Here is a 26,520-nt window from a genome sequence, read left to right on the forward strand (position 1 = left end):
ACCCTCAGCCACAACACTGACCCTCAGCCACAACACTGACCCTCAGCCCAACACTGACCCTCAGCCACGGCACTGACCTCAGCCACAGCCCTGACCCTCGAACAACACTGACCCTCACCACAGCACTGAACCCTGGGCACAGCACTGACCCTCGGAACAGCCCTGACCCCAGGAACAGCACTGACCTCTCAGGGACCCCTGACCCTCAGCCACAGCACTGACCTCAGCAACAGCACTGACCTCAGCAACAGCCCTGACCCTCAGCCACAGCCCTGACCCTCAGCAACAGCCCTGACCCTCAGCCACAGCACTGACCCTCAGCAACAGCACTGACCCTCAGCAACAGCACTGACCCTCAGCCACAGCCCTGACCCTCAGCAACAGCCCTGACCCTCAGCAACAGCACTGACCCTCAGCCACAGCACTGACCCTCAGGAACAGCACTGACCCTCAGGAACAGCACTGACCCTCAGCAACAGCACTGACCCTCAGGAACAGCACTGACCCTCAGCCACAGCCCTGACCCTCAGGAACAGCACTGACCCTCAGCAACAGCACTGACCCTCAGCAACAGCACTGACCCTCAGCCACAGCACTGACCCTCAGCCACAGCCCTGACCCTCAGGAACAGCACTAACCCTCAGGAACAGCCCTGACCCTCAGCAACAGCACTGACCCTCAGCCACAGCCCTGACCCTCAGCAACAGCACTGACCCACAGCAACAGCACTGACCCTCAGGAACAGCACTGACGCTCAATAAACGGCACTGACCCTCAGCCACAGCCCTGACCCTCAGCAACAGCACTGACCCTCAGGAACAACACTGACCCTCAGCCACAGCCCTGACCCTCAGCAACAGCACTGACCCTCAGCCACAGCCTGACCCTCAGCCACAGCACTGACCCTCCGCAACAGCACTGACCCTCAGCCACAGCACTGACCCTCAGCCACAGCACTGACCCTCAGCAACAGCACTGACCCTCAGCAACAGCACTGACCCTCAGCAACAACACTGACCCTCAGGAACAGCACTGACCCTCAGGAACAGCACTGACCCTCACCAACAGCACTGACCCTCAGCCACAGCCCTGACCCTCAGCCACAGCCCTGACCCTCAGCCACAACACTGACCTCAGCAACAACACTGACCCTCAGGAACAACACTGACCCTCAGCAAGCCGACCCTCAGCCACACTGACACTCAGGAACAGCACTGACCAGCCTCACCACAGCACTGACCCTCAGGAACAACACTGACCCTCAGGAACAACACTGACCCTCAGCAACAGCACTGACCCTCAGCAACACTGACCCTCAGCCACAACACTGACCCTCAGCCACAACACTGACCCTCAGCCACGGCACTGACCCTCAGCCACAGCCCTGACCCTCAGGAACAACACTGACCCTCAGCCACAGCACTGACCCTGGGCACAGCACTGACCCTCAGGAACAGCCCTGACCCCCAGGAACAGCACTGACCCTCAGGGACAGCCCTGACCCTCAGCCACAGCACTGACCCTCAGCAACAGCACTGACCCTCAGCAACAGCCCTGACCCTCAGCAACAGCCCTGACCCTCAGCAACAGCCCTGACCCTCAGCCACAGCCCTGACCCAGCAACACACTGACCCTCAGGAACAGCACTGACCCTCAGCAACGGCACTGACCCTCAGCCACAGCACTGACCCTCAGCAACAGCACTGACCCTCAGGAACAGCACTGACCCTCAGCAACAGCACTGACCCACAGAAACAGCACTGACCCACGGGAACAGCGCTGACCCTCAGCAACAGCCCTGACCCTCAGGAACAGCACTGACCCTCAGCAACAGCCCTGACCCTCAGCAACAGCACTGACCCTCAGCAACAGCACTGACCCTCAGCAACAACACTGACCCTCAGCAACAAGCCCTGACCCTCAGCAACAGCACTGACCCCTCAGCAACAGCACGCCCTCAGCCACAGCACTGACCCTCAGCCACAGCACTGACCCTCAGCAACAGCACTGACCCTCAGCCACAGCACTGACCCTCAGCCACAGCACTGACCCTCAGCCACAGCACTGACCCTCAGCCACAGCACTGACCCTCAGCCACAGCCCTGACCCTCAGCCACAGCACTGACCCTCAGGAACAGCACTGACCCTCAGGAACAGCACTGACCCTCAGGCACAGCACTGACCCTCAGGGACAGCACTGACCCTCAGCCACAGCACTGACCCTCAGCAACAGCACTGACCCTCAGCAACAGCACTGACCCTCAGCAACAGCACTGACCCTCAGCCACAGCACTGACCCTCAGCAACAGCACTGACCCTCAGCAACAGCCCTGACCCTCAGCCACAGCACTGACCCTCAGCAACAGCCCTGACCCTCAGCCACAGCCCTGACCCTCAGGAACAGCCCTGACCCTCAGCCACAGCACTGACCCTCAGCCACGGCACTGACCCTCAGCCACAGCACTGACCCTCAGCCACAGCACTGACCCTCAGCCACGGCCCTGACCCTCAGCCACAGCACTGACCCTCAGCCACAGCACTGACCCTCAGGAACAGCCCTGACCCTCAGGGACAGCCCTGACCCTCAGCCACAGCACTGACCCTCAGGAACAGCACTGACCCTCAGCCACAGCCCTGACCCACGGGAACAGCACCGACCCTCAGCAACAGCACTGACCCTCAGCAACAGCCCTGACCCTCAGCCACAGCACTGACCCTCAGCCACGGCACTGACCCTCAGGAACAGCACTGACCCTCAGCAACAGCACTGACCCTCAGCAACAGCACTGACCCTCAGGAACAGCACTGACCCTCAGCAACAGCACTGACCCTCAGGAACAGCACTGACCCTCAGGAACAGCACTGACCCTCAGCCACAGCACTGACCCTCAGCCACAGCACTGACCCTCAGCAACAGCACTGACCCTCAGCAACAGCCCTGACCCTCAGCCACAGCCCTGACCCTCAGCCACAGCACTGACCCTCAGGAACAGCCCTGACCCTCAGCCACAGCACTGACCCTCAGGCACAGGCACTGACCCTCAGGGACAGCCCTGACCCTCAGCCACAGCACTGACCCTCAGGGACAGCACTGACCCTCAGCCAACAGCACTGACCCTCAGGAACAGCACTGACCCTCAGCCACAGCACTGACCCTCAGCAACAGCCCTGACCCTCAGCCACAGCACTGACCCTCAGCCACAGCACTGACCCTCAGCCACAGCCCTGACCCTCAGCCACAGCACTGACCCTCAGCCACAGCCCTGACCCTCAGCCAACAGCACTGACCCTCAGCCACAGCCTGACCCTCACGGAACAGCACCTGACCCTCAGCAACAGCACTGACCCTCAGCAACAGCCCTGACCCTCAGCCACAGCACTGACCCTCAGCAACGCACTGACCCTCAGGAACAGCACTGACCCTCAGAACAGCCCTGACCCCTCAAGCACAGCCCTCAGCACAACTGACCCTCAGGAACAGCACTGACCCTCAGCAACAGCACTGACCCTCAGGAACAGCACTGACCCTCAGCCACAGCCCTGACCCTCAGCCACAGCACTGACCCTCAGCAACAGCCCTGACCCTCAGCCACAGCCCTGACCCTCAGGAACAGCACTGACCCTCAGGAACAGCACTGACCCTCAGCCACAGCACTGACCCTCAGGAACAGCACTGACCCTCAGGCACAGCCCTGACCCTCAGCCACAGCACTGACTCTCAGCCACAGCCCTGACCCTCAGCCACAGCCTGACCCTCAGCCACAGCATGACCCTCAGCCACAGCCCTGACCCTCAGACACATCCCTGACCCTCAGCCACAGCACTGCCCTCAGGAACAGCACTGACCTCAGGAACAGCACTGACCCTCAGCCACAGCACTGACCCCTCAGCAACAGCACTGACCCTCAGGAACAGCACCGACCCTCAGCCACAGCCCTGACCCTCAGCAACAGCCCTGACCCTCAGCCACAGCACTGACCCTCAGCAACAGCCCTGACCCTCAGCAACAGCCCTGACCCTCAGCAACAGCCCTGACCCTCAGCCACAGCCCTGACCCTCAGCCACAGCACTGACCCTCAGCCACAGCACTGACCCTCAGCCACAGCACCGACCCTCAGGGCACAGCACTGACCCTCAGCAACAGCACTGACCCTCAGCCACAGCCCTGACCCTCAGCAACAGCACTGACCCTCAGCAACAGCCCTGACCCTCAGCAACAGCACTGACCCTCAGGAACAGCACTGACCCTCAGCAACAGCACTGACCCTCAGGAACAGCACTGACCCTCAGCCACAGCACTGACCCTCAGCCACAGCACTGACCCTCAGCAACAGCACTGACCCTCAGCAACAGCACTGACCCTCAGCCACAGCCCTGACCCTCAGCCACAGCACTGACCCTCAGCCACAGCACTGACCCTCAGCAACAGCACTGACCCTCAGGAACAACACTGACCCTCAGGAACAGCCCTGACCCTCAGCCACAGCACTGACCCTGGGCACAGCACTGACCCTCAGCCACAGCACTGACCCTCAGGAACAGCACTGACTCTCAGGAACAGCACTGACCCTCAGGAACAGCACTGACCCTCAGGAACAGCACTGACCCTCAACAACAACACTGACCCTCAACAACAACACTGACCCTCAGCCACAGCCCTGACCCTCAGGGACAGCACTGACCCTGGGCACAGCACTGACCCTGGGCACAGCACTGACCCTGGGCACAGCACTGACCCTCAGGAACAGCACTGACCCTCAGGAACAGCACTGACCCTCAGGAACAGCACTGACCCTCAGGAACAGCACTGACCCTCAGCCACAGCCCTGACCCTCAGCAACAGCCCTGACCCTCAGCCACAGCCCTGACCCTGGGCACAGCACCTTCTGCCACCGTCTAGTCTGAGAAACAACCATTTACTGATGTTTTGTGGCTAAAGCCAGGCCGACAGAGACCCGGGGGCCTCCATACCTGCTGTCTGGGACTGCATTACTTTTTTTTCCAATTAAGGGGCAATTTAGCATGGCCAATCCACCTACCCAGCGCATCTTTGGGTTGTGGGGGCGAGACCCACGTAAACACGGGGAGAATGTGCAAACTCCACACGGACAGTGACCCAGAGCCGGGAGTCGAAGCTGGGACCTGGGTGCTGTTAAACAGCAGTGCTAACCACTGCGCCACCCTGTCACCCTGTATCTGCCTTACTAATGTGTACCATAACCTCTGGCCCACCTCCCCTGCAGAATATCTGCGACCCCCCCCCCCCACCATCACCCAGATCACTCTGGCACCAGCGAACAACTATACAATTTTGCATCATCTCACAGAATAATGCCCATTGACTGGGCAAATTGTAATGATCCTGATGAGAGGCACTGGGTATCCCTGACGGATCGCCCCATGGGACCTGTGGGAAGCAAACCCCCCGTTCTGTGCGGAGACCTACTAGCCGGGGCTCAGGGAATGTAAAAACTGGCCGGATTGGGATCGACCCGGATTGGGATCGGCCTGGATTGGGATTGGCTTGGATTGGGATCGACCCGGATTGGGATCGGCCTGGATTGGGATTTACCGGGATTGGGATTGGCGTGGATTGGGATTGCCCCGGATTGGGATTGGCCTGGATTGGGATTGACCGGGATTGGGATTGGCGTGGATTGGGATTGGCCTGGATTGGGATTGGCCTGCATTGGGATAGACCGGGATTGGGATTGGCCCGGATTGGGGTTGTCCTGGATTGGGATTGACCGGGATTGGGATTGACCGGGATTGGGATTGGTGTGGATTGGGATTGGCGTGGATTGGGATTGACGTGGATTGGGATTGACTGCGATTGGGATTGGCTGCGATTGGGATTGGCGTGGATTGGGATTGGCCCAGATTGGGATTGACCGGGATTGGGATTGACCGGGATTGGGATTGGCCTGGATTGGGATTGGCCTGGATTGGGATTGGCCTGCATTGGGATTGGCCTGTATTAGGATAGATCGGGATTGGGATTGGCCCGAATTGGGGTTGTCCTGGATTGGGATTGACCGGGATTGGGATTGACCGGGATTGGGATTGGCGTGGATTGGGATTGGCGTGGATTGGGATTGGCCTGAATTGGGATTGACTGCGATTGGGATTGGCTGCGATTGGGATTGGCCTGGATTGGGATTGGTGTGGATTGGGATTGGCCCAGATTGGGATTGACCGGGATTGGGATTGGCCTGGATTGGGATTGGCCTGGATTGGAATTGACCGGGATTGCGATTGCCGTGGATTGGGATTGGTCTGGATTGAGATTGACCTTGATTGGGATTGGCGTGGATTGGGATTGGCCTGGATTGGGATTGACTGCGATTGGGATTGGCGTGGATTGGGATTGACCGGGGTTGGGATTTGCCCATATTGGGATTGGCCCGGATTAGGATTGACTGGGATTGCGATTGCCGTGGATTAGGATTGGCCTGGATTGGGATTTGCCTGGATTGGGATTGGCCTGGATTGGGATTGGCCTGGATTGGGATTGGCCTGGATTGGGATTTGCCTGGATTGGGATTTGTCTGGATTGGGATTGGCCTGGATTGGGATTGGCCTGGATTGGGATTGGCCTGGATTGGGATTGGCCTGGATTGGGATTGGCCTGGATTGGGATTGGCCTGGATTGGGATTGGCCTGGATTGGGATTGGCCTGGATTGGGATTGGCCTGGATTGGGATTGCCGTGGATTGGGATTGGCCTGGATTGGGATTTGCCTGGATTGGGATTGGCCCGGATTAGGATTGACGTGGATTGGGATTGGCCTGGATTGGGATTTGCCTGGATTGGGATTTGCCTGGATTGGGATTGGCGTGGATTGGGATTGGCCTGGATTGGGATTGGCCTGGATTGGGATTGGCCTGGATTGCGATTGCCGTGGATTAGGATTGGCCTGGATTGGGATTGCCGTGGATTGGGATTGGCCTGGATTGGGATTGCCGTGGATTGGGATTGGCCTGGATTGGGATTGGCCTGGATTGGGATTGGCCTGGATGGGGATTGGGATTGGTACCAGCCTGATCGGTGATCCCAGGTGGGTCCTATTTTCTGGGCGCTGCCCTGCAGCATCTTTATTTGGTTGGAAAAAGCTCCGTTTTGATTCAGCCACTCGGGTACCTGAACATTTATACAAATGATGAAAGAACCACATGTTGTTGTTGTGAATGTCCAACTGGCATTCTCTGCTATAAATTTCTGAAATATGATGCTGGCCTGGATTCTCCGAATTGCAGACTAAATGCTGACGCCGGTGTGGGAACGGGGCCGTTTTGAGCGAGAAAAAATGGGCAACAGCTGCCCTGATGATCCGTCCGGAGGGGGGGGAGGGGGAGGGGGGTGGGGTGGGGGGGGAGGGGGGTGGGGGGGAGGGGGAGGGGGGAGGGTGGGGAGGGGGGTGGGGGGAGAGGGAGGGTGGGGAGGGGTGGGGGGGGAGGGGGGTGGGGGTGGAGGGGGGGGGAGGGGAGGGGGGGAGGGGGGTGGGAGGGGAGGGGGGGGGGAGCAGCCACGCAGTGTAAAGCCCCGGCTTTAGCTGCAGATACGGCCAGAGAATGGCCGGCTCCGTGGCTGCGCAACAACGCGCGTGGACCCAACCTGCCAAATAATGACTCCCAGTAACACCCCCCACCACCCCCGGACCACCCCCCCATCAGTCCACCCAGCCCTCGGTGAAGCCCCCCCCCCCGGACCACCCCGGACCACCCCCCATCAGTCCACCCAGCCCTCGGCGAAGCCTCCCCCCCCCCCCCGGACCACCCCCCCATCAGTCCACCCAGCCCTCGGCAAAGCCTCCCCCCCCCCCCCCCCCCGGACCACCCCCCCATCAGTCCACCCAGCCCTCGGTGAAGCCCCCCCCCCTCCCCCCCCCCCGGACCCACCCCCCCATCAGTCCACCCAGCCCTCGGTGAAGCCCCCCCCCCCCCCCCCCCCCCGGACCACCCCCCCATCAGTCCACCCAGCCCTCGGCGAAGCCCCCCCCCCCCCCCCTGGCCAGCGGTACGGCTCCCGCCTGACTGGGGCAGTGCAGGACTCAGTCAGCAGCAGCAACGCGGGGTCCATACAAACGAGGAATAATGTTGCCCGGCGTCGGGAACACGGGCCACCGGGGGCGGGGCATCAAGGGAGGGCCTCAGGTGACGAGCTGAGGCCACTTTCCAGGGGGCGGAACATCGCAAAAGCGGTGCCGCCTCGATTTTGGCACAAACGGGATTCTGCGGCCAATGGCGGGATTGTGGACAATGAGGAGAATCCCACCCACTAACTATCCTGATCCCAGTGGGAGGTTCCACTTCACCTATAGAACATAGAACATTACAGCGCAGTACGGGCCCTTCGGCCCTTTCACCTGGCTGGAAATACTGAGGAAAAGGGTTCTCATTTCTATCTCCCACCAACTCAACCAATCAAAAGCTATTTACAAATGTAGTCCGTGTTCTAAAGTGGGAAACGCAGCCATCAAAATGTGTTCAGTGAGATTTTACAGCCACATCAGCAAATTGTAAATATCACTAGAGGGTTAAATATTGTCCAGGAAATCGGGGCGATTCGCTGCTCCTCCTCAAAGACTGGCTGTTAAATCTTTTACATCCTCGGTCTCAGACATAAGGGGCCTCGATAACTGTTTCATCCAAAATTTATCAGAAGCAATGTTTTCATACAAACTGTAGCAATCAGAAAATGCAACAGTGTCTGAGCAAAGTCAGCTGTGGTCTCTGCTCCTGATCGCCACCCAGAGGCTGCTGCAAGCAACTGTTCAGCAAGACAACTGAACTCAACCATTCTCACCCTTTCCTGGTCGCCTCAGCGTCCATCACCCTCATTCCAAAACTCTGCTGCCTCTACCCTAACTCAGGTCAGGTCCCGTTTGCACTTCACCATTGTGTTCGCTAACCAATATTAACACTGGGAGAGCCAGACAGTAAAGGATAGAAAACATACACAGAATATATCGTCCATCAGTTACATCCCTGCCTCCATCTGTCTCCTGGATGTGAGCACAGGTAAATCCCCAATTAATACCCTCCACTTGGTGAGAATTAAAACACACAATTAAAATTAAATAATCAGATTCTGGGGGCTGGATTCTGTCAAAATGAAACTATGTCCCAACGCTGGGGTAAACACAGACGGGGTTTACTGCCGAAATTCCTTGAAGAAAGTGAGATGAATCCATAGCCCTGCAGAGGGCGAGCAGGGACCCGGAGTGAATCTCGCAGCTTTTGCTGCAGATACGGGACCCGCACCTACAGGGCCGCGCTGTGCTCCATGGCGGCCTTGGACCGCGGAGTCAGACCGAAGGAGACTGCCCGATCGGCCGTACGTCCGACCCTCAACCCATCGTACATTTAATCAGCAGCTGCCTACACAGCCCCCCCCCCCCTCCAAGTCTCCGATCTGCCCGCCCCCAATCAGGACGGCCACGGACTGAATCCGCAGCCGCCACGCGAGCATCTGACCACCAAGAGATGGTTAGTTCCACACCAATCGGGAACCCGGCCGGTCCGGTTCCGCCCCCATATCCCTTGATCCTTCAGCCCCAAGAGCTGTATCTAATTCCTTATTGAAATTACACAATGTTTTGGCCTCAACTACTTTCTGTGGGAATGAATTCCACAGATTCCCCGCTCTCTGGGTGAAGAAATTTCTCCTCCCCTCAGTCCTGAAAGGTTTACCCCTTATCCTCAAACTCTGACCCCCTAGTTCTGGACTCCCCCACCATCTGGAACATTCTTTCTGAATCTACCCTGTCTAATCCTGTTAGAATTTTGCAAGTTTCGACGAGATCCCCTCTCACTCTTTGAAACCGATTTAGTCTCTCCTCATATGAGCAAAGAACAAAGAAAAGTACAGCACAGGAACAGGCCCTTCGGCCCTCCAAGCCCGTGTCGACCATGCTGCCCGTCTAAACTAAAATCTTCTACACTTCCGGGGTCTGTATCCCTCTATTCCCATCCTATTCATGTCTTTGTCAAGATGCCCCTTAAATGTCACTATCGTCCCTGCTTCCACCACCTCCTCCGGCAGCGAGTTCCAGGCACCCACTACCCTCTGTGTAAAAAACTTGCCTCGTGCATCTCCTCTAAACCTTGCCCCTCGCACCTTAAACCTATGCCCCCTAGTAATTGACCCCTCTACCCTGGGGAAAAGCCTCTGACGATCCACTCTGTCTATGCCCCTCATAATTTTGTAGACCTCTATCAGGTTGCCCCTCAACCTCCGTCGTTCCAGTGCGAACAAACCGAGTTTATTCTCCCGCTCCTCATAGCTAATGCCCTCCATACCAGGCAACATCCTGGTCAATCTCTTTTGCACCCTCTTTGGTTTAGCACACTGGGCTAAACCGCTGGCTTTTAAAGTAGACCAAGGCAGGCCAGCAGCACGGTTCAATTCCCGTATCAGCCTCCCCGAACAGGCGCTGGAATGTGGCGACTAGGGGCTTTTCACAGTAACGTCATTGAAGCCTACTCGTGACAATAAGCGATTTTCATTTCATTTCATTTCACATCCTTCTGGTAGTGTGACGACCAAAATTGAACACTATACTCCAAATGTGGCCTAACTAAGGTTCTATACAGCTGCAACATGACTTGCCAATTCTTTTACTCAATGCCCCGGCCAATGAAGGCAAGCATGCCATATACCTTCTTGACTACCTTCTCCACCTGTGTTGCCCCTTTCAGTGACCTGTGGACCTGTACACCTAGATCTCTCTGACTGTCAATACCCGAGGGTTCAACTATTCACTGCATATTCCCTACCTGCATTAGACCTTCCAAAATGCACTTCCTCACATTTGCCCAGATTAAACTCCATCTGCCATCTCTCCGCCCAAGTCTCCAAACGATCTAAATCCTGCTGTATCCTCTGACAGTCCTCATCACTATCCGCAATTCCACCAACCTTTGTGTGGTCTGCAAACTTACAAATCAGACCAGTTACATTTTCCTCCAAATCATTTATATATACCACGAACAGCAAAGGTCCCAGCACTGATCCCTGTGGAACACCACTAGTCACAGCCCTCCAATTAGAAAAGCACCCTTCCATTGCTACTCTCTGCCTTCCATGACCTCGCCAGTTCTGTATCCATCTTGCCAACTCACCCCCAATCCCGTGTGACTTTACCTTTTGTACCAGTCTGCCATGAGGGACTTTGTCAAAGGCCTTACTGAAGTCCATATAGACAACATCCACTGCCCTACCTGCATCAATCATCTTTGTGACCTCCTCGAAAAACTCTATCAAGTTAGTGAGACACGACCTCCCCTTCACAAAACCGTGCTGCCTCTCGCTAATACGTCCATTTGCTTCCAAATGGGAGTAGATCCTGTCTCGAAGAATTCTCTCCAGTAATTTCCCTACCACTGACGTAAGGCTCACCGGCCTGTAGTTCCCTGGATTATCCTGGCTACCCTTCTTAAACAAAGGAACAACATTGGCTATTCTCCAGTCCTCTGGGACATCACCTGGAGACAGTGAGGATCCAAAGATTTCTGTCAAGGACTCAGCAATTTCCTCTCTAGCCTCCTTCAGTATTCTGGGGTAGATCCCATCAGGCCCTGGGGACTTATCTACTGTAATATTTTTCAAGATGCCCAACACCTCGTCTTTTTGGATCTCAATGTGACCCAGGCTATCTACACACCCTTCTCCAGACTCAACATCCACCATTCCTTCTCTTTGGTGAATACTGATGCAAAGTATTGATTTAGTACCTCGTCCATTTCCTCTGGCTCCACACATAGATTCCCTTGCCTATCCTTCAGTGGGCCAACCCTTTCCCTGGCTACCCTCTTGCTTTTTACGTGTAAAAAGCCTTGGATTTTCCTTAACCCTATTTGCCAATGACTTTTGAGCCCTTTTAGCACTCCTGACTTCTTGCTTAAGTTCCTTCCGACTTTCCTGATATTCCACATAGGCTTCGTCTGTTCCCAACCTTCTAGCCCTGACAAATGCCTCCTTTTTCTTTTTGACGAGGCCTACAATATCTCTCGTTATGCAAGGTTCCCGAAATTTGCCATATTTATCCTTCTTCCTCACAGGAACATGCCGGTCCTGAATTCCTTTCAACTGACATTTGAAAGCCTCCCACATGTCAGATGTTAATTTACCCTCAAACATCCGCCCCGATCTAGATTCTTCAGTTCCCGCCTAATATTGTTATAATTAGCCTTCCCTTAATTTAGCACATTCCCCTAGGACCACTCTTATCCTTGTCCACCAGCACTTTAAAGCTTACTGATTTGTGGTCACTGTTCTCAAAATGCTCCCCTGCTAAAACTTCTCCCACCTGGCCGGGTTCATTCCCCAATACCAGGTCCAGTACAGCCCCTTCCCTAGTTGAACTGTCTACATATTGTTTTAAGAAGCCCTCCTGGATGCTCTTTACAAACTCCACCCTGCCCAAGCCCCTAGCACTAAGTGAGTCCCAGTCAATATTGGGGAAGTTGAAGTCTCCCATCACAGCAACCCTGTTGTTTTTACTCTTTTCCAAAATCTGTCTACCTATCTGCTCCTCTATCTCCCGCTGGCTGTTGGGAGGCCTGTAGTAAACCCCCAACATTGTGACTGCACCCTTCTTATTCCTGATCTCTACCCATATAGCCTCATTGCCCTCTCAGGTGTCCTCCCGTAGTACAGCTGTGATATTCTCCTCAACCAGTAGCAACTCCGTCAACCCTTTTACATCCCCCTCTATCCCGCCTGAAACATCTAAATCCTGGAACGTTTAGCTGCCAATCCTGTCCTTCCCTCAACCAGGTCTCTGTAATAAAGGGATTAAGGGTTATGGTGTTCGGGCCGGAAAGTGGAGCTGAGTCCACAAAAGATCAGCCATGATCTCATTGAATGGCGGAGCAGGCTCGAGGGGCCAGATGGCCGACTCCTACTCCTAGTTCTTATGTTCTTATGTAATAGCAACAACATCATAGTTCCAAGTACTAATCCAAGCTCTAAGTTCATCTGCCTTACCCGTAATACTTCTTGCATTAAAGCCGATGCACTTCAGGCCACCAGACCCGCTGTGTTCAGCAACATCTCCCTGTCTGCTCTGCCTCAGAGCCACACTGGCCCTATTCCCGAGTTCTCCCTCAATGCTTTCACCTTCTGACCTATTTCTCCGGTACCCACCCCCCTGCCATACGAGTTTAAAGCCTGCCATCCAGGAATCATTCCCATTCTCACACAGCTTAAACCGATGACACAGCGTTACCTTCAGGAAAATTCATCTCTCGAACATGAGTAATAATGATTCACTCCATGGGGAAGGATTTTCTCAGTTGTCGAGTTTCCCACCCCGGGCACCCAGATGTGGGTGGGGATGATCAGAGTCGGTGGGCATTCCGAGCAGGGTAAACTGGCTGGAGATTGGGATCCTCACTCAGGTGGGTGTCCTGACGCTCAGAGTTGTTGGCAAAGCCCAGCAGTGGAATGACAAACATCCTCAGATTCTGAGTCCCAGGTCGTGTGAGGGTCCCAGGGCAGGGAGGGGGGAGGTCAGACTCGGGTGAGGGGGTGGGAGAGGGGGATCGGGATCTTGATGGAGGAATGGAGGAGAGGGCAGACCTGGTCACCCTCATGCTTGCATGCTGTGGGGGGGGGGGGGGGGGGGGGGGGGGGCACAGAATTAGCATTGTGACAGGAGGGAGGGGCTTGTGCCAGATTGCGGGATCAAGTTGCCCACACAAAACAGCGGCCCGATACTGGGATTCCTATGGAATCCGGACAGCTCTCCACCCTGCAGAGATTTGCATGGTTAAGGAGTGAGGTTTGCCCCTGGGCCCCACTCCCAGTGGCAGCAGAGACCGGTCCGATTCTCCGTGGGTGGTCTTCGTCTCCAGAACTCGGAATCCAGGCCAGGATTTCCCCTTTCTGAAACCATGTGGACTCTGGTCAGATTCTAACTTTCCAAACACACAGTTATTCTCTCAATAATCAATTCAAATATTTCTGAATGAACTGGAGGTTGACTGACTGGCCGGTAGTTCCCTGCATTTTGCCTCCTTCCCTTTTCGAACACGGGACAGTTTTCCAATCCTTTGGCACAGTTCCAGAATCCACGGATTTTAGAAGTTAACTGCCAACACATCCATGACCTCTGTAGCTACCTCCTTTAATATCCTGGGGTGTAAACCATCAGCTCCAGGGGACACATCAGCCACAACTCCATTCATTTGTTTAAAACTAATTAGCATGTACTGTTGATTATTTAATTCCTTCCCCGTATTTTTCTAGGATGCTTTTACCATCCTCCACAGTAAAGGTTGATGTAAAATATCCATTTAACTCCTCTGCTGTTTCTTAGTGGTTAGCACTGTTGCTTCACAATAACAGATTGGATTGGATTGGATTGGATTTGTTTATTGTCACGTGTACCGAGGTACAGTGAAAAGTATTTTTCTGCGAGCAGCTCAACAGATCATTCAGTACATGGGAAGAAAAAGGAATAAAAGAAAATACATAATAGGGCAACACAATATATACAATGTAACTACATAAGCACCGGCATCGGGTGAAGCATACAGGGTGTAGTGTTAATGAGGTCAGTCCATAAGAGGGCTATTTAGGAATCTGGTGACAGTGGGGAAGAAGCTGTTTTTGAGTCTGTTCGTGCGTGTTCTCAGACTTCTGTATCTCCTGCCCGATGGAAGAAGTTGGAAAAGTGAGTAAGCCGGGTGGGAGGGATCCTTGATTATGCTGCCCGCTTTCCCCCGGCAGCGGGAGGTGTAGATTGAGTCAGTGGATGGGAGGCAGGTTTGTGTGATGGACTGGGCGGTATTCACGACTCTGAAGTTCCTTGCGGTCCTGGGCCGAGCAGTTGCCATACCAGGCTGTGATGCAGCCCGATAGGATGCTTTCTATAGTGCATCTGTAAAAGTTCCCGGCTTGGGTTACTGTGCGGAGTCTGCACGTTCTCCCTGTGTCTGCATGGGTTTCCTCCGGGTGCTCCGGTTTCCTCCCACAGTCCAACGATGTGAAGGTTAGGTGGATTGGCCGTGCTAAATTGGTCCTTGGTGTCCAAAATGTTAGGTGGGGTTACGGGTTTGTGGGGGGAGAGGGCCGAGCTAATGTGCTCTTTTACATAAGAACTAGGAGCAGGAGTAGGCCATCTGGCCGCTCGAGCCTGCTCCGCCATTCAATTAGATCATGGCTGATCTTTTGTGGACTCAGCTCCACTTTCCGGCCCGAACACCATAACCCTTAATCCCTTTATTCTTCAAAAAACTATCTATCTTTACCTTAAAAACATGCAATGAAGGAGCCTCAACTGCTTCACTGAGCAAGGAATTCCATAGATTCACAACCCTTTGGACGAAGAAGTTCCTCCTAAACTCAGTCCTAAATCTACTTCCCCTTATTTTGAGGCTATGCCCCCTAGTTCTGCTTTCACCCGCCAGTGGAAACTACCTCCCGCATCCATCCTATCAATTCCCTTCATAATTTTATATGTTTCTATAAGATCCCCCCTCATCCTTCTAAATTCCAATGAGTACAGTCCCAGTCTACTCAACCTCTCCTCATAATCCAACCCCTTCAGGTCTGGGATTAACCTAGTGAATCTCTTCTGCACACCCTCCAGTGCCAGTCCGTCCTTTCTCAGGTAAGGAGACCAAAACTGAACACAATACTCCAGGTGTGGCCTCACTAACACCTTATACAATTGCAGCATAACCTCCCTAGTCTTAAACTCCATCCCTCTAGCAACGAAGGACAAAATTCCATTCGCTTTCTTAAATCACCTGTTGCACCTATAAACCAACTTTTTGCGACTCATGCACGAGCACACCCAGGTCTCTCTGCACAGCAGCATGCATTAATATTAATCCCTTTTGCTGTTATTCCTACCAAAATGGATAACCTCACATTTGTCAACATTGTATTCCATCTGCCAGACCCTAGCCCATTCACTTAACCTATCTAAATCCCTCTGCAGACTTCCAGTATCCTCTGCACTTTTCGCTTTACCACTCATCTTAGTGTCGTCTGCAAACTTGGACACATTGCCCTTGGTCCCCAACTCCAAATCATCTATGTAAATTGTGAACAATTGTGGGCCCAACACGGATCCCTGAGGGACACCACGAGCTACTGATTGCCAACCAGAGAAACACCCATTAATCCCCACTCTTTGCTCTCTATTAATTAACCAATCCTCTATCCATGCTACTACTTTACCCTTAATGCCATGCATCTTTATCTTATGCAGCAACCTTTTGTGTGGCATCTTGTCAAAGGCTTTCTGGAAATCCAGATATACCACATCCATTGGCTCCCCATTATCTACTGCACTGGTAATGTCCTCAAAAAATTCCACTAAATTAGTTAGGCATGACCTGCCCTTTATGAATCCATGCTGCGTCTGCCCAATGGGACAATTTCCATCCAGATGCCTCGCTATTTCTTCTTTGATGATAGATTCTAGCATCTTCCCTACTACCGAAGTTAAGCTCACTGGCCTATAATTACCCTCTTTCTGCCTACCTTCTTTTTTAAACAGTGGTGTCACGTTTGTTAATTTCCAATCCGCTGGGACCACCCCAGTGTCTAGTGCATTTTGGTAAATTATCACTAGTGCATCTGCAATTTCCCATGCCATCTCTTTTAGCACTCTGGGATGCATTCCATCAGGGCCAGGAGACTTGTCTACCTTTAGCCCCATTAGCTTGCCCGTCACTCCCTCCTTAGTGATAACAATCCTCTCAAGGTCCTCACCTGTCATAGCCTCATTTCTATCAGTCTCTGGCATGTTATTTGTGTCTTCCACTGTGAAGACCGACCCGAAAAACCTGTTCAGTTCCTCAGCCATCTCCCATTATTAAATCTCCCTTCTCATCCTCTAAAGGACCAATATTTACCTTAGCCACTCTTTTTTGTTTTATATATTTGTAGAAACTTTTACTGTCTGATTTTATATTCTGAGCAAGTTTACTCTCATAATCTATCTTACTCTTCTTTGTAGCTTTTTTAGTAGCTTTCTGTTGCCCCCTAAAGATTTCCCAGTCCTCTAGTCTCCCAGCAATCTTTGCCACTTTATATGCTGTTTTCTTCAATTTGATACTCTCCCTTATTTCCTTAGATATCCACGGTCGATTTTCCCTCTTTCTGCTGTTCTTCCTTTTTGTTGGTATAAACCTTTGCTGAGCACTGTGAAAAATCGCTTGGAAGGTTCTCCACTGCTCCTCAACTGTTCCACCATAAAGTCTTACCTCCCAGTCTACCTTAGCTAGTTCTTCTCTCATCCCATTGTAATCCCCTTTGTTTAAGCACAAAACATTAGTGTTTGATTTTACCTTCTCACCCTCCATCTGTATTTTAAATTCCAGCATATTGTGATCGCTCCTTCTGAGAGGATCCCTAACTATGAGATCATGAATCAATCCTGTCTCATTACACAGGACCAGATCTAGGACCGCTTGTTCCCTCGTAGGTTCCATTACATACTGTGCTAGGAAACTATCACGGATACATTCTATAAACTCCTCCTCAAGGTTGCCTTGACCGACCTGGTTAAACCAAATCAACATGTAGATTAAAATCCCCCATGATAACTGCTGTACCATTTCTACATGCATCAGTTATTTCTTTGTTTATTGCCTGCCCCACCATAATGTTACTATTGGAGGGTCGGTGCAGACTCGATGGGCTGAATGTCCTCCTTCTGCACTGATTCTGGCCTGCCATTAACCTTTGGCAGTTTGTTTCCGCTTTAACTTAATATTCTTCTTCACTACCTTAGTTACCCACGGTTAGTTCATCTGTTTCTGAGAGTCTGTCATCCTCATTGTAACGGGAGCTACACCTTCTAAATATCATCACTTGAAACCTTTGTTGAACTGAATTTGCTTCATCGTTAAACCTTTTTATTGAAACCAGGTGATTCAAATGCCCCATAAGTCTGACTCCTTTATGATTTAATTTTATTAACAACATATTTCTCAAATTCCACAGTACCATCCCATAAGAAATCTTCAAAATGCATCATGAAGATGACGGAAAATATTCCTTCATGATGCCAATAAAACATTGTGGGATCTGCTTTTACTTAAACAAGAAAATAGGTCTCACTGTAAAAATCACAACCTGGAAACATAAATCAGGCCACTGATGTTTTGATTTATTTTGTATAATTTTCCCTCGTTGGGCAGAGACGCCTGGGGCTGAATCTGTGTTTCAGCGGCTAAGTGCCGGCTGAAATGGAGAATTTTACGGCATCTTACGATGGCAAAATCGGCGCCGGCCTCTCACCGATTCTGGGACCAGTGAAGGACTAGCAGTATCGCCGGGTGAAACTCCCCAGTTCCCACGGTGAAAACGGCCAGAGAATGGGCGAGTCCGTGGCCACGCATGCACACGGCTGACAACCTGCAGCAGTCACACTGTACAACAGGGCAAGTGGCCGTGCACGCACCCAGCCACAGGGCACCCCCAGGGTACCCCCAGGCCACCCACAGGGCACCCCCAGGGCACCCTCAGGGTACCCCCCCAGGGCACCCCCAGGCCACCCCCAGGGCACCCACAGGCCACCCACAGGGCACCCCAAGGCACCCCCAGGGTACCCCAGGGCACCCCCAGGGCACCCCCAGGGCACCCCCAGGGCACCCCCAGGCCACCCCCAGGCCACCCCCAGGGTACCCCCCCAGGCCACCACCAGGCCACCCCCAGGCCACCCCCAAGGTACCCCCAGGGCACCCCCCCACCCCCCCACCAGTCCCCCCACCCCTCACGGAAGTCACTGCGGCCAATGGTGCGGATCCCGGCCGAGTATGGCGGCGCTAGACACAGTCCGTCGGTGCCACGCCGTGTTCCCGACTGCAAGTGTACCGCACGGTCGGGAACCCGTCCCATTAGGGGGCGGAGCATCGCGGGAGGACCTGCCGATGACAATGACGGTGTGCGGTGCACGACACGCTGATGCCATTTCGGACGGGGTGGAGATTCGCAAACCGGCATCAAACCGGCGGCGGCCCCGATTTGGCGTTGGAATGGATTCTCTGCCCGATCGCTGATTATGATATCGCCAACGGAGAATCCCAGCCGCTCTTCTCTAAACAATCATAGAACATACAGTGCAGAATAAGGCCATTCGGCCCATCAGGTCTGCACCAACCCACTTAAGCTCTCACTTCCAACCAGCCCCGTAACCCAATAACCCCTCCTACCCGTTTTGGACACTAAGGGCAATTTAGCATGGCCAATCCACCTAACCTGCACGTCTTTGGACTGTGGGAGGAAGCCGGAGCACCCGGAGGAAACCCACGCACACACGGGGAGAACGTGCAGACTCCGCACAGACAGTGACCCAGCCGGGAATCGAACCTGCGACCCTGGCGCTGTGAAGTCACAGTGGTAGCCACTTGTGCTACCGTGCAGCCCCTTATTTAGCTGCAGAAATCTGCCATATATTTTGATTGATCAACAAGAGCAGCAGATACCTGGGAACCCCACCACCTGGAGGTTCCCCTCCAAGTCACTCCCCACCCTGACTGGGAAATATATCGGCCGTTCCTTCACTGTCGCCGGGGCAACATCCTGGAACTCCCTCCCTAACAGCACAGTGGGTGCACCTACACCTCAAGGACTGCAGCGATTCAAGAAGGCAGCTCACCACCACCATCTGAAGGGCAACTAGGGATGGGCAATCAATGCAGGCCTACCCAGCGACACGCACATCCTGTGAATGAAGAAAGTGAAATCTGCACTCTCATGAATATGTCATCAAACGAGCGAAACAGATTTTCGTTGTTACTTTTCCAGCTGTGGGAATTTCTCAGCCCCCGAGAGAATTGTCTCACTTGAAACACTGACATTTATCAAAAGAGGTTTTCCAACAGGACACGAGGACATCTTCCGATACCTTTCACAGATTCCACACGTTTCACTCGAGTCGCCTACCAGCCTCACACACTCTTCATCAACACACCCGCATCTTTTGACAGGATTTTTAACCATCGACAAATAGAATCAGCAAATTGCCAATGTAAATTTAAAATAATTTCTCTTTTTACCTCTCTGTTTCGTATCATCCTATACCTGTGATACTTGTCCAACATTCTGGGTCCACTCGGAGGTGAACCAGAAAAGCAGTTTGTGTCTATAAGTGCCGCCTATTTCTGACTAACCTGACCTCCCAATGGGTGGGGGAGAGTCTGAACCAATTGTAAAGCTCATTAAAATTCCAACTCCTGAAATGTTTCCAATCTTCCCGGAGAGAAACATTGTTTTGGTGTGTCTGTGTCCGACCAGCTACCTGGAGGCACCAAGTATGTCTGAAGCAACTCATGGAGACAGGAAGAGTTTAATAAACAATGTAAACAATGTAAGAATGTTTTTCAAAGTTTAAAAGGCTGAACACTTTAGCAGCCCATCACAGGTCAAGGGAGGTTTAGGGAGGTGTCAGTTCAGGTGGTTGTCATTCCCCTGGCACTGCATGGGTGCTACAGGAGACTGGGACTGTCTAGTCAGATGTAATAGACGTCTGTGTCCTTGTTAGTGTGGCCCTCTGTGGAATTTCACAGGTAGCTGTACACCAATGTCACAGAGTTTTAGCTGTTTACAGCATGGAAACAGGCCCTTTGGCCCAGCCTGTCCATGCTGCCCAGTTTCTATCACTAAGCTAGTCCCACTTGGACTCATTTGGCCCCTACCCCTCTATACCCACCCTGCCCATGTAAATGTCTAACTGCTTTTTAAAGGACAAAATTGTACCGGCCTCTACCACTGCCTCAGGTAGCTCGTTCTAGATGCTCCCCACCCTCTGTGTGAAGACATTTCCCCTCTGGTCCCTTTTGTATCTCTCCCTTCTCACCTTAAACCTCTGCCCTAGAGTTTTAGACTCCCCTACCTTTGGGAAAAGATGTTGTCTATCTACCTTATCTGTGCCCCTCATTATTTTATAGACCTCTATTAGATCACCCCTCAGCCTCCTGCGCTCCAGGGGAAAAAGTCCCAGCCTATCCAGCCTCTCCTTATAACTCAGACCATCAAGTCCTGGTAGCATCCTAGTAAATCCCTTCTGCACTCTTTCTAGTTTAACAATATCCTTCCGATAATAGGGTCTCCAGAACTGAACACAGTATTCCATGTGTGGGTCTCACCAATGTCTTGTACAACTTCAACAAGACGTCCCAACTCCTGTATTCAATATTCTGACCAATAAAACCCAGCCTGCTGAATGCCTTCTTCACCACTCTGTCCACCTGCCACTCCACCTTCAAGGGGCTGTGAACCTGTACCCCGAGATCTCTTTGTTCTGTAACTCTCCCCAACTCCCTCCCATTAACTGAGTTGGTCCTGCCCCGATTCGATCTCCCAAAATACATCACCTCACATTTATCCAAATTAAACTCCATCTGCCATTCATCGACCCACTGGCCCAATTGGTCAAGATCCTGTTGCATCTTATATAACCTTCACTGTCCACTATGGCACCAATCTTGGTTTCATTTGCAGACTTACTAACCATGCCTCCTACATTCTGATCGGAATCATTAATATATATCACAAATAACAGTGGACCCAGCACCGATCCCTGAGGCACAGCGCTGGTCACAGGCCTCCTGTTCCAGGCTACCTCATCCTGGATTCCGGAAGATTTAATCTTTTGCAACAACCTACTGTGCGGTACCTTGTCAAAGGCCTGGCTAAAGTCCATGTAGACAACGTCGCCCGCACTGCCCTCATCTACTTTCTTGGTTACCGCTTCAAAAACTCAGTGTGGACCTCTGTGGAATTTCACAGGTAGCTGTACACCAAAGCAACACCAGGTGACTGAGCCTTCTTCACCAAACTAAACAACTCTTCAGAATCACAACTGATAGGGTACTGCAGGGTCAGGGGGCATCGGGTCTGGTGTCTAGAGTAGCCTCCTGCTCTTTGCCATGTACAGCCTGGGATGGCAACTGCTCAGTCCAAGATCGCAAGAAACTGCAGAGTGTGGTGAACTCAGCCCAACCCATCACACAAGCTTGCCACCCCCACATTGATTCTGTCTACACCTCCCGCTGCCTCAGGAAGGCAGACAGCATTATCAGAGACCCCTCCCACCCAGGCATTGCCTTCTTCCAGACCCTTCCATCAGGCAGAAGATACAGAAGTCTGAAGACCCGCACATCCAGACATAGGAACAGCTTCTTCCCCACAGCTACAAGACTCCTCAACGACTCCCCCTCGGACTGATCTGTTCCCTGTAAGAACACTATTCACGATGCCCTGTGCTGCTCTTGCTCATGTATTTGCTTTGTTTGCCCCTTGTTCTGCACTGTAACCAATCACTGTGTGTCGATGTACCATTTGTCAATGTTCTCTGTTGATTATTCTTTTGTCTACTATGTACGCACTGTGTACGTTCCTCGGCTGCAGAAAAATACTTTTCACTGTACTTTGGTACATGTGACAATAAATCAAATCAAATCAAATTGTACTGGTCGATGGGTTCTCTGTAACGTGGCCCTCCAGAGAGGCGTGGACCTTGAGGATGGTCAAGCCCTGAGAGAACACACCCCATCAGCAGGAGTAGGAGGTAAAAGAAATGAAAAATGAAAATCGCTTATTGTCACGAGTAGGTTTCAAATGAAGTTACTGTGAAAAGCCCCTAGTCGCCACATTCCGGCACCTGTTCGGGGAGAGAAGGAAGAATTGAAGGCAGACGGAGATGAGACTGAATCTGGCTGTGCAGCCTCCTCCTGCCATCCTCCTCTCCCTGGTTCGTAGGCCTCAGGCTCCTGTGGTACAATTAAAGGCTGTAAACCTCACAGACAGATAGTGGTGAAGGAGGTGCCTTACCAGCAGGAGAAATTAGGGCGAGGCAATAATAATAATAATATTCATTGGTGTCGCAAGTAGGCTTCCATTCACATCGCAGTGAAGTTTCTGTGAGAAGCCCCTACAAGGCCGGCCTTGCCAGTCAGGCCCTTGTATAAGAATGAATTTAAAATTAAAATCCATTGGTGGGTTTGAAGGGTTGCATTTCTGTGCCCAGTCCAGGTGCAAAATAAAATGACGAAACAGCAAAGTGAAATGAAGGAAATTATAAATTTCAATCAATTTTTACCTTCTCCCCTTTACCCCCTTTGAGGCCACGAACTCCATCAGCGCCCTGTTTAAAAACAAATAGACAGAGTCAGCTCCGTGAGAATCACTGATTGTAACGGAACTGAGCACCTTCATTATACTTGAGAGAGATTCTCTTCAGACATACCTTAACTCCTCGAGGACCTGGATATCCAATTGGACCTTGTGGACCTGAAGATCCCTAACAATATAATTGAACAAAGTTAGCAGTAAAACCTGTTCAGACCTGTGTTGATGTGGAAATTAATTTGCGGCAAATCAAAAGAGTGATGTCAATCATTATTTCAACGTTACCTGTGCACCTTTCTCTCCTGACGGTCCCTCTTTACCTGGGTGGCCCTGTGGGGAGAGATGGACATGTTCTCAAACAGACAAGGTGCAGGAGTTTGGTTTCAATGGATGGTTTTAAAACCTGCTGGCTTTCCGCATTTATAAAGTAATGAAATTCCTTTATCAATTGTGTAATAAAAAGAGTTGTTGACTTACTGGAGGCCCATCAGCTCCAGCCAGACCAGCCAGCCCAGCTTTCCCCTGTGGCCCCTTTAAACAGAATAACAGAGAGAAGGTTAACGATATCAGCCACCCTGCAGCTCCAAACTGCAAACAAATCCCAACTCCCAGACAATCACAACAAGGTAGATTCAGTCCTTCAATAGTTTCTGGTCGTAGTTAAGACTTACCTTAGCTCCAGGTTGTCCGATTGTACCTTGAGGGCCGGGGAGACCCTGTGTGCAGAGAGAGAGAGAAAGAGAGAGAGTGAGAAAGGCACAGAGAGAGAGAGAGAGAGAAACTTTTCCAATCACTTCAGACCTGGTTTCATTTCAACATTTGCTTCTGAAGAAGTTCAGTGTGAATTGGAATCCAACCAGTTTCAATAAATCTTCAACATCTGAATTATTTTTTTAAAATAAAAGGAGCAAAACGTGTTGCAGCAAATGTTGGAACAAAGGCGCAAAGCAGCAAAGGAGCTGCTCGAGAAACCTGATCTTCACAATCTCCACGGGTGGTCTTCGCTTCATAATATTCCAGACATCACCCAGAGCTTCACTCACTGCAGCCAATCTCAGACACCCCCTCCCCTCCACACCACCTCCCCTCCAATCCCCCTCCCCTCCAAACCCCCTCCCCTCCAAACCCCCTCCCCACCACACCCCCTCCCCACCAAACCCCCTCCCCTCCAATCCCCCTCCCCTCCAAACCCCCTCCCCTCCAAACCCCCTCCCCACCACACCCCCTCCCCTCCACACCACCTCCCCTCCACACCACCTCCCCTCCAAACCCCCTCCCCACCACTCCCCCTCCCCTCCAATCCCCCTCCCCTCCAATCCCCCTCCCCTCCAATCCCCCTCCCCACCAAACCCCCTCCCCACCAAACCCCCTCCCCTCCAAATCCCCTCCCCTCCAATCCCCCTCCCCACCAAACCCCCTCCCCTCCACACCACCTCCCCTCCAAACCCCCTCCACACCACACCCCCTCCCCACCAAACCCCCTCCCCACCACACCCCCTCCCCTCCAAACACCCTCCCCACCACACCCCCTCCCCACCAAACCCCCTCCCCTCCAAACCCCCTCCCCACCACACCCCCTCCCCTCCACACCCCCTCCCCTCCACACCCCCTCCCCACCAAACCCTCTCCCCTCCAAACCCCCTCCCCTCCACACCCCCTCCCGTCCACACCACCTCCCCTCCAAACCCCCTCCCCACCACACCCCCTCCCCTCCAAACCCCCTCCCCTCCAAACCCCTCCCCTCCAAACACCCTCCCCACCACACACCCTCCCCTCCAATCCCCCTCCCCACCAAACCCCCTCCCCTCCACACCCCCTCCCCACCAAACCCCCTCCCCACCAAACCCCCTCCCCACCAAACCCCCTCCCCTCCAAACCCCCTCCCCTCCAAACCCCCTCCCCTCCAAACCCCCTCCCCTCCAAACCCCCTCCCCTCCAAACCCCCTCCCCTCCAAACCCCCTCCCCTCCAAACCCCCTCCCCTAAAATCCCCCTCCCCACCAAACCCCCTCCCCTCCAAACCCCCTCCCCACCACACCCCCTCCCCACCACACCCCCTCCCCACCAAACCCCCTCCCCTCCATACCCCCTCCCCTCCATACCCCCTCCCCTCCATACCCCCTCCCCACCACACCCCCTCCCCTCCAATCCCCCTCCCCTCCAAACCCCCTCCCCACCAAAACCCCTACCCTCCACACCACCTCCCCTCCAAACCCCCTCCCCTCCAAACCCCCTCCCCACCAAACCCCCTCCCCTCCAAACCCCCTCCCCTCCACACCACCTCCCCTCCACACCACCTCCCCTCCACACCACCTCCCCTCCAAACCCCCTCCCCTCCAAACCCCCTCCCCTCCAAACCCCCTCCCCTCCAAACCCCCTCCCCTCCAAACCTCCCTCCCCTCCAAACCTCCCTCCCCTCCACACCCCCTCCCCTCCACACCCCCTCCCCTCCACACCCCCTCCCCTCCACACCCCCTACCCTCCACACCCCCTCCCCTCCACACCCCCTCCCCTCCACACCCCCTACCCTCCACACCCCCTCCCCTCCAAACCCCCTCCCCACCAAACCCCCTCCCCACCAAACCCCCTCCCCTCTAAAGCCCCTCCCCACCACAGCCCCTCCCCTCCACACCACCTTCCCTCCACACCCCCTACCCTCCAAACCCCCTACCCTCCAAACCCCCTCCCCTCCACACCCCCTCCCCTCCACACCCCCTCCCCTCCACACCCCCTCCCCTCCACACCCCCTCCCCTCCACACCCCCTCCCCTCCACACCCCCTCCCCTCCAAACCCCCTCCCCTCCACACCCCCTCCCTCCACACCCCCTCCCCTCCACACCCCCTCCCCTCCACACCCCCTCCCCTCCAAACCCCTCCCAACTCCCTACCCTCCAAACCCCCTCCCCTCCACACCCCCCTCCCCTCCACACCCCCTCCCCTCCACACCCCCTCCCCTCCACACCCCCTCCCCTCACCACACCCCCCCCTCCACACCCCCTCCCCTCCACACCCCCCCCCTCCACACCCCCCCTCCCCTCCACACCCCTCCCCTCCAACCCCCTCCCCTCCAAACCCCCTCCCCTCCAAACCCCCTCCCCTCCAAACCCCCTCCCTCCAAAACCCCTCCCCTCCAACCCCCCTCCCCTCCAACCCCCCTCCCCTCCAACCCCCTCCCCTCCAACCCCCCTCCCCTCCACCCCCCCTCCCCTCCAACCCCCCTCCCTCCAAACGCCCTCCCCTCCAAACCCTCCCCTCCAAACCCCCCTCCCCTCCAAACCCCCTCCCCTACACACACCCTCCCTCCAACACCCCCTCCCCTACACACCCCCTCCCCTACACACCCCCTCCCCTCCTAACCCTCTCCCCACCAAACCCCCTCCCCTCCAATCCCCCTCCCCTCCAATCCCCCTCCCCTCCAAAGCCC

General features: G+C 53.8%; 1 protein-coding gene across 1 annotated transcript in view; it reads right to left on the minus strand.

Annotated features, from left to right (window-relative positions):
* Positions 1–26,520, minus strand: part of col11a1a (collagen, type XI, alpha 1a) — a 493,146-nt gene that overhangs the window by 283,335 nt on the left and 183,291 nt on the right. The window contains exons 23-27 of the mRNA XM_038793410.1: positions 23,769–23,813; positions 23,575–23,628; positions 23,383–23,427; positions 23,216–23,269; positions 23,069–23,113 (exon numbers count right to left, since the gene is read on the minus strand). Of these exons, the coding sequence (XP_038649338.1) occupies positions 23,069–23,113; positions 23,216–23,269; positions 23,383–23,427; positions 23,575–23,628; positions 23,769–23,813 (243 nt within the window). The remainder of the gene's footprint in view (positions 1–23,068; positions 23,114–23,215; positions 23,270–23,382; positions 23,428–23,574; positions 23,629–23,768; positions 23,814–26,520) is intronic.

Source organism: Scyliorhinus canicula, chromosome 4 (assembly GCF_902713615.1).
Source record: "Scyliorhinus canicula chromosome 4, sScyCan1.1, whole genome shotgun sequence".
NCBI classification, from domain to species: domain Eukaryota; kingdom Metazoa; phylum Chordata; class Chondrichthyes; order Carcharhiniformes; family Scyliorhinidae; genus Scyliorhinus; species Scyliorhinus canicula.